Source organism: Neodiprion fabricii, chromosome 6, assembly GCF_021155785.1.
Source record: "Neodiprion fabricii isolate iyNeoFabr1 chromosome 6, iyNeoFabr1.1, whole genome shotgun sequence".
NCBI classification, from domain to species: Eukaryota; Metazoa; Arthropoda; class Insecta; order Hymenoptera; family Diprionidae; genus Neodiprion; species Neodiprion fabricii.
Window position 1 is genome coordinate 27,457,196 of NC_060244.1, and position 8,467 is coordinate 27,465,662.

The window sequence follows — 8,467 nt, forward strand, 5'->3', positions numbered from 1 at the left end:
AGTGAAATTCAAATTACGGTAAAACGGGCATTGCTGTCATAATTTTGAAATATTATTGCACGAATTGTAAGTACCAAATTTTTTCCCAACTTCAACTGTTCCGGCAGTATCAAATTAAAAATTGATACGAGTATCTTTACCTATATATGTACATACAACAAAAAAAGAATATCAACAGGTTCTACATTTTCTGCTTACAACTATGTAAATATATTTCCTTGCATCACGTTTGAGATAGTGAAAAAGTTAAATGTATTATAAGATACGTGGTGGACGGAAAAAAAAATAAAAAAAAAAAATGCTTTCCATGGAATAAAACCGAGGCCAAACTCGTGTTACATGCGATAAATCTGCGGTGAAAATAATGTGAAAAGTGAAGGTATGAATTTTTTATCGTTTCAACCGTTTCCGATTCTCAGTATTTCGAGTCTGAAATTTTGTTTACAAATTTGTTACTCCTTCAAGTAAACTGTATCGTTTTATACACGTGTGGAACGGCTTACGTGTTAGGTGTAAAAACGGTTTCTGGGTAATAAAAGAAACGAAAAGATCTTCGCCGCATACAGATTAGGGACACGGCAGCGATGCGTTGAAAGTTTCAATAAAGAGCGCCCCCCTCGCATAATTATAATAACGATCCGCTAGCGCTCCATACAGGAACTTGACTGACGGGTTGACCGCCGCTACTGCCGCTGTTATGGTTGTCATTTGAAAGTGAAGACTGGTTAGTGGTCAGTGGACGATCGGAGTAGTGAGTGGAGTCGCTCAGCGAGCAGTCGCGAAAGCGTTATAACCAGTTGCAACAAGTGCAAACAAGACGCGAGTTATTTGTTTGCCAGAAGGATTTCGACAAAAGTATCGAGCACGGAACGAGTTGGCAATTTTCAAATACAACGTTAAATTATCATAAAGTGACTGAAAGACACGCGCGAGCGTCAAGAATCGAACCGTTATGCAAACAACGATGTGTCAAACGATGGACTGCAGGTGCCAAAAATCTACGCGAACAAGAAACACTTGGGCGTCCCGTTTGCTGTTATTTGCAATTTTTAATCTTTGGGTATGTGTTGACTTTTCTTTTCATTGGTCTCGATGTGGTGATATTTTTATTTATTTTTTTCCTTTTTCGTTTTCATCTCGAAAGTAACGATATTTCATCCAACGATGTTACGTGTATCTCATTCCTTCTCTTTAACACATTTTTTACGCGTGTTTATGAAAAAATCATTGGTAGGTACCGTAAGAGCTTGTTTTAATAACCACTGTGTAAAATTGAACTTACGACTAGAGATTTCTTGGGAACGTAACTCACTTCAAAATCTAATTTAGGAATATGAAATGCGACACGCATATTTTGTTTACACAGTCTGATTATACCCAAATATTATATGCATTCTTGAATACGAATATGACTGCATTGGGCCCAATGCCGTTTAGAAAATATTGTGAACGATGATAATGCATTCGATGTATACATATATATATATATATATGTGCATACGTACATATATATATATATATATGTCCCCTTCGGCAATCTTGTTATACAAATATGTGATACTCGGTATGTATAGATACATCGATAACGATCATAATTGCTTCAACGGTGGTGGTAAACATTTTAGCTCGCATTTTAGTGAATTTTTGATTCACGGTAGAGACCCGTTTCTACATAATAAATGAAGAGGAGAATTAAAAAAAGGCTGTAATCAGTGTCTGCGACCATAAATTAAGAGAAAAAAAATAAAATAAAAAATGGTCAGCTAACGCTTTTTTCTTTTTTGCGTTGAATAATTGAATTTGTCTAGAAATTGGAAAAAGTGGGACGTGTACAGTCTTTTTTATAATCCTTTTCTCGAATTAAAGGAACTTTTAAACGGTTGAACTCGGTCATTAGACGGAAACACGATAACCTTCTTCCGTTAAATCGTTATCTTAACCTACAACTGCGAGAAAATATTTACCGCAAATTATAATGGAACCTTGTACGGGCATTCTTCCTCTTATAACTTACGGCAAGGATTTATTCTTATTATCGTTGTTTGAAGCTCGTTACGTTGTAAGCATTCAGGATTTCTCCGTGAATCTTTTTTTCTTCTATTTTCACATAATTCAGGTATCTCTGGCAATAACGAAGTAATAACATTAAAACTATTTTTCACTCCTTACGCCTTTGTTTACGTGTATAATAGAGCAATATCCTCGTCGAAGTATATGCAAAATTTACAGTCAGCACACCTGGCAACAAATAAACTGCGAACTTCAATGACTAGCAAACTGAACTGGTTCATTGTGGGAAAAAGTGTAAACGTTGCCAGCCGCATCGATTCCGCATTTGTTAAAGTTGCAGTCTACAGAGACTCGTTATCAGATCGTTGATAAATTTGTATAATAAAAACGATTTCTAAATACCGGATGAAAGTGCAGAAGGAAATTACCACAATAAATCAAACTTGAACACTAAAAGCGTGTGAGATATATTTAAACGGCTGTATCAACCGCAAGAATTACAATCAATACGAATCAAAATCCAGCTAATCATTAGAAATTCTTTCCTGTTTGCGGTTTTTCGCTTCGGCACTACGGGACATTGTTACATATGATTAAAATTTTTCATTTTGTTTTATTAATTAATTTTTATTTACCAAACATAACATCGTGCATCTTGTCAAATAGAAACTGAAACGCTTTCGATGCTCATTCGCGGTGAGAACTGCTCGGCGCAACACCGTATACAGCAAGCGAGTTAATTAGGTATACAAGAGTCTCCGGTACAACGCAAGGACGACCAGTTCCCTCGGTGGGATTTGTATTTTTGTGACATTATTTCTTGTTATTATCGTCACTATCATTATACATAATTATAAACGCACACTGGCGTTTTGTACATTCGCATACACGCGATGCATGCACGGATAAAATCACGTGTATGAACGCAACACACACTTGTATAAATCGCGAATTCCGTATCGGCGTGAATGACCCGAACTAATATACATATAATAGCTGAATTGAAAATCACAAAGCAGACAAAGATTCCGGGTAATTTCGTTGATATGTTGATTGGGAAATTTAACGCGAAGCAAAGGGTGTATTTTACCGAAATACGCCTGCACGTCGGCAACTCGAAATACATTTTAACCGATCGTCATTTGTCTCGTCCTTCCCGATTGACCGACTCTTCTCCAACGTCTCCAATCATGGACTCCGAAACAAATGTCGATCGGTTAATTTGTCATCCAAGTTGCCGAAATGCAGGCGGTTTTAGTTTGAATGTAGCCTGAATTGCATAAATGCAGGCGGATTCACTCTGTGTTAAATTGCTCATGTAACATTTCCACGAAATGACCTGATATGAAGGAGACAAGAGTTTGTGAAATTGTTGTGTATCATATGTATTCTTATATCTCTGAGATTTGGAAAAAAAAATATCAAAGATTTGTGCCGTCAAATGGAAGATTGCAAAACATTATCATTATTGGACACGACTTGTTCGAAACTATTCGTCTCTTCTCGGATACAAATTGATCAGTAAAATTATACCGCGATTTGATGACTACAAATTTTCTTCACTCATTCAACTCGACCCAACTTTACTCCATTCGGTTTAGGTGTAACAAAGAACGCTTGGAAGGAGCTGAAAAGTCCCATTTAAACTTTAAATTTTCATCATTCTTTACTTGTGTAACAACTCCTAGTCGCAATTTTTGTTAAAAATTCGGAGCGGTTCAACATCCAGTCACCTCTGTCCTCTTTTCCTCTGGCATTTTACATTCTCAGTTTCTTGAAAACAGGAGAAACAGTCCGGAAAATGCGGTAACGACTTGTTAATTATCTCCTCAGGCGGTGCAGCAAGTGCAGTCCATGCCCTCCAGGGATGTGACAGAACTCGATTCCTTCTCCAGGACCCGAATTCCGGTAGAATCTCACCGGCGAAATCCCGAGGTCCGAGAAACAACGTCGAACAACAGAGTGAGAAGTCGAGGAGAAACGATCCCGGAAAGTCGACGAAGTAAGTGAGAAAAAATGGTTTGTCTTTGTCTTAACGTGTGTGCAGAGAAAAAGTTTACTTGTTATATTACCTACCGATTGTTTAGAATAAAGTGCAACAAAAGCCCGACACTTTGATCCTTGATCGATATAAAATTTGCGTATCATCGGCGTAAATTCGCCAACCGATTTATTTGACAAAGTTACGTTGTTCGTAATCTCTGATCGGAGCTTAAAATAATGTGAAACTTCTACAGACAGCGGCAATATCAACTTTCCAGAGGAAGATGTAAATCACCGTAACACTTCGACGCGTTTCACGGTTCCTGTCCGGATGAAATCCTGCACTGGTCAGACATACTGCGAGGAAGTTGAGTCTTATCCCGAGGATATCGTGAGGAGCGTATTAAGGAGAAATGAAAATTTGAAGATATTCGCCGGCATCGACGAAGTGAGTTTCAATGAAATATTTCCAAATTTCATTATAATTGACCGCGACGAAAAAAAAGATATACGTCTAGAAGAGAAATAATGAAAATATTCCGTAAATTTCGTAGTACAATTAACCGTCAACGCACGTCGTTTGTCACTGCTGAGAAATCCCGACGCCTCGATATCCTGGAATCGTTGCATTACCAACGCTGTTCTGCATATTATGCGGTTGTTCGCTCGCTGCATATCGTTACATGTTACTTATCATACTCTCTGTATTGACAAAGCATTGAAAATAATTATAACAATTACCGTGATGCGATGCGATCAAATTCCGACGACGATTTCAAACTCCGACACATCCATCGCTCGGTAGAATAATCTCGATCTTAATCAATTGCTTTTACTTTTTCGTCATTAATTTTACATCGCATTTATGTGAACGATTAAAATCTCGTTCGATGCAATAGAATTATTTTACCGTAAAATTTTACAGAATATAATGACCGAGGCGTGACAATCTCGTTTCAGATCCAGATCGATCATAGGCTAAATCCATCCGAAGGTACCGAATCGCTTTGCAATGCGGAGGTGAGAATTACACCTATATATAAATATTTCACTCGTTAAATAAATGAGAATAACAATAATACTTTGATTACTACATATCTCATAATATAAGGCAAAAATTAGAACATAGAAAATGATATTTTCTTTCAAATCGTAAGTACACCGAAGTTAAAAATTACTTTTCAGGTAAGGGTCATATTTCCAAAAGAGGGGGAAACCGATACAGGCGATCGGCTGCTCATACTCCAGGATCCCGCGAGTGGTTTCAAGCAGGGTGTGCAAATCGAGAGCTGCGGAACGTGAGTATACACGTGTATAATAATAACAACAGCAACAATAATATCTTACTTCAAAAATAAATCGAATATCGACAAGTTTCCACATTTTCGAATCAAATCGTTTCTTTCGCATCGTGTTTTTTTTTTTTTTTATTTTTAATTCTCTTTCATTACTTTGCAGAGGGCAGAACGGCGGCGCTTGCAAGATAATCGACAAGGCCATCCTCGGATACAAGACGGAATGCACACAGAAGTACGTTTACAGAGTAATGGCTGCGCTCTCGAAAGACATGAAGGGGGAAAAGGCACGCGTCAAAATGCCCTCGAGCTGCTGTTGTCAGATACAGTTTGTCGGCTCGCGAATCGGCGGTCGCATCGGGATCGACAAGGATCAAAGTCCAGCGCAATATACGAAGACCTCACACTCGCGACGCAATTGAGTTGACAATATTTGTTCGACTGCGTTTTTACCCCTATTTTTTTTTTTTTTTTTCTTTTAGTCTTCATCTTACTCCAATATGTTTGTCGAATTTAAGTTATTCGTTATGTTATAATTTACGTTTGTGAATTAATTGAGGGGAGATAAAGAGGGGGAAAAAAAAAGAAGGATAAAAGTGAAAGCTTCTGTGAGAATTAAACTTTATCGCCACATATACATCGTAGCGTGATTTTTTATTATCTTCGATTGTCAACTTTCATTTCATTTTCTCGTTTCTCTTTCGTCCATTTGATTCTATTTTTTTTATTAATTTTTTTTTCGTTCTATTTCATTTTTTTGTTGCCGTTCTTCAAGCCAAAAATATTGGGCAAGATTTAAATCAATATTTTTATTCAAATTGTAGGGCATATATATGATAACCTACGTTGTGTGTAATATTATAAACGCTACGAAATTATATAGAATTTAGCGATGACGCTTATTCTAAACCGAATCATATTATAGGCGCAGTACCGTGACTCAATTCCTATTAAATTTTTGATGACGTAACACGTTCGACGCAGTTCTACCGTTGTATATAACGTGACCTTAAACCATGTTACGCGCAAAACCAGGTGCATTGTGAACGAAAACATCAAGTTTTACCATTATCGTAATGATTTTTATTTTCTCATATTATTCTTAGCATTCATCGGTATGCATAATTGTTAATGAAATGTCTTCGTGACATTTAATTGTAAGAAAACGCAGTTGAAGTGAAAATATTATAAATACAATGGAATAAAAAATCGAAAATCAAAAGCCACAATATTTTAAACACCAAAGTAGCGTTTACATTAGGCGTACTGTATTTTATTTGCTTTAAATAATTCATCATAATCAAGTAGGTACTTTATAACTTAATGACCTTTTTCGCATTTAAATGCTTCGTTATTACGTCGATTATTTCGTTTAGATATGAAAAAAAAAAAATTGAAGAGCAAAATAACTTTCAAATCTTTGAAGAAAAATTACTCTATTATAATTATCGTTATTGTATCTTGTTCTTAAATTAGATACGCAGAGTAAGTAATCTTCTTTCCAGATTTGTAGATACACGATTCGTTAAATCGCGTCATAGACTGTATCATTATTTTGTAATATGTACTTATTACCCTGATTATTTCGAATGAAATGTACGTTTAAATAAACGTATTATAATGTTTATACACAACTTTAAGGTTTAATTAAATTGCCTCTGCCGATATGTATAAATTGAAATTATTTGTCGAGGACGATTCAAGAACTGGAGACCGATGAAAGGCTCATGATACCCGCATCAAAGTATAGAGACATAAAAAGAAATTTACTAAACTGTAGGTACCTGAAAGAAAATTTTTCCTCGTCACACGACACGAAATATTATAAAATGTACTCACGGTATGTAAAAACCTGGAATTAGAAACGTCTCGAAACAATGTTAACGCGTGTTTGTCTAATTTTCAAAAATATACAATTCGCTCATCTGAATTATGTTGATAAAAATTTCGAGACACATTTTTCCGAAGAATTTGTGAAAATTTTTCTACCAACGAGGCTGAATAAATCCCTTTTTTCAATCTTCAAGCTCTTTCCCGTATTCTCATATAAATCAGTGCGAATCGACCCTCGGAAATCTGGATAACCTAGATTAACGTTTTTCCCATTAGAATCCGTATACCGTGAAATTAATTCACCTAACTTTGAGTAGCTAATTTCAAAAACGGGTTTTACCTTATACCCGAAAGTTTACGCAATGCTACCCACATTATTTTGCAAAACGATAAGAGCAGAACAATAAGAGTCTGATTGTATACCTGGGGGATGTTCGTGAGGCTGTTGATTCTTCGGGAAAGGTAAAATCGTTCGTATACACGGTTATTAATACACACAAAAGAGACCGACTAATTTCCAATTTACTCTGAAACTCCCGCGTGCGTTTCCGCTGACGTATACTTACAACAATAACCTAATAATATCTCCCGTGCAGCAATGGAATTTACCGTATAAATCGCGTCTGTAGAGTCCGGTACGCGGTGATCTGCAGATGATGCAAACAATACCGGATATATATGTATATTTTCCACTTGTCCTCACGTCCATGGGATTACCATGGTGCTGCAGGGACTGATGTATTATATTAGGGGGACAGCCGACAATTAATCACGTTTCGTTCCGGCGTTCGAGCACGCGGATGACGATACAACGATCGTTGTGAAAAATGAATCAATTTGCTTCCCAGAAGCCACGAGAATACGGGACAAAAGTTTGGTAACACTTGTTTTTTCCTAAATCCACAAAGAAAGAAAAAAAATATCTCTACATCACGTGTTTGCAGATATATTAATCAATTCGATATTCGTTTAACAATAGTTTCGTTTTGATACAGCTTAGAGAATTATCACGGAGATAAATTCCATCACAACTGTACCGTGATTGAAAAAACGAGCCAGACCTGATTCGTATAATTTTTTGATAAATTACTTGGCGAGTGATCGGTGCATTTTTTTTTTTTCTCATACGTTGTTGATTACCAGAGATTTTTCAGAATCAAGTCCTAGCATTGATTTGCAAATTTGTCAAGTTGTTGTTCTTCTTAAAATTTATAACCGATGCTTCTTTCCTGTCAATCTGTATTCACTGAACTGATGATCTCGATTCCCCAACGTGACGTTGTCCCCCCCCCCCCCCCCCCCAATACAGATAAACGGTATTTTCGTGAGAAATGAAGCAGAAAGAG

General features: G+C 36.6%; 1 protein-coding gene across 2 annotated transcripts; it reads left to right on the plus strand.

Moving 5' to 3' along the window:
- Positions 1-705: 705 nt before the first annotated feature.
- On the plus strand, positions 706-6,922 carry LOC124185612. 2 transcript variants are annotated; one of them, XM_046576527.1, is made up of 6 exons: positions 706-1,060; positions 3,844-4,012; positions 4,272-4,441; positions 4,954-5,013; positions 5,179-5,291; positions 5,452-6,922. In XM_046576527.1, the coding sequence occupies exons 1-6, from the start codon at positions 953-955 to the stop codon at positions 5,708-5,710; spliced, it is 879 nt and encodes a 292-aa protein (XP_046432483.1). In that variant the 5' UTR covers positions 706-952; the 3' UTR covers positions 5,711-6,922. The 2 variants fall into 2 exon arrangements, with proteins under 2 accessions (XP_046432483.1, XP_046432482.1); XM_046576526.1 differs by having other exon boundaries at positions 709-1,060; positions 4,248-4,441.
- The last annotated feature ends 1,545 nt before the right edge of the window (positions 6,923-8,467 follow it).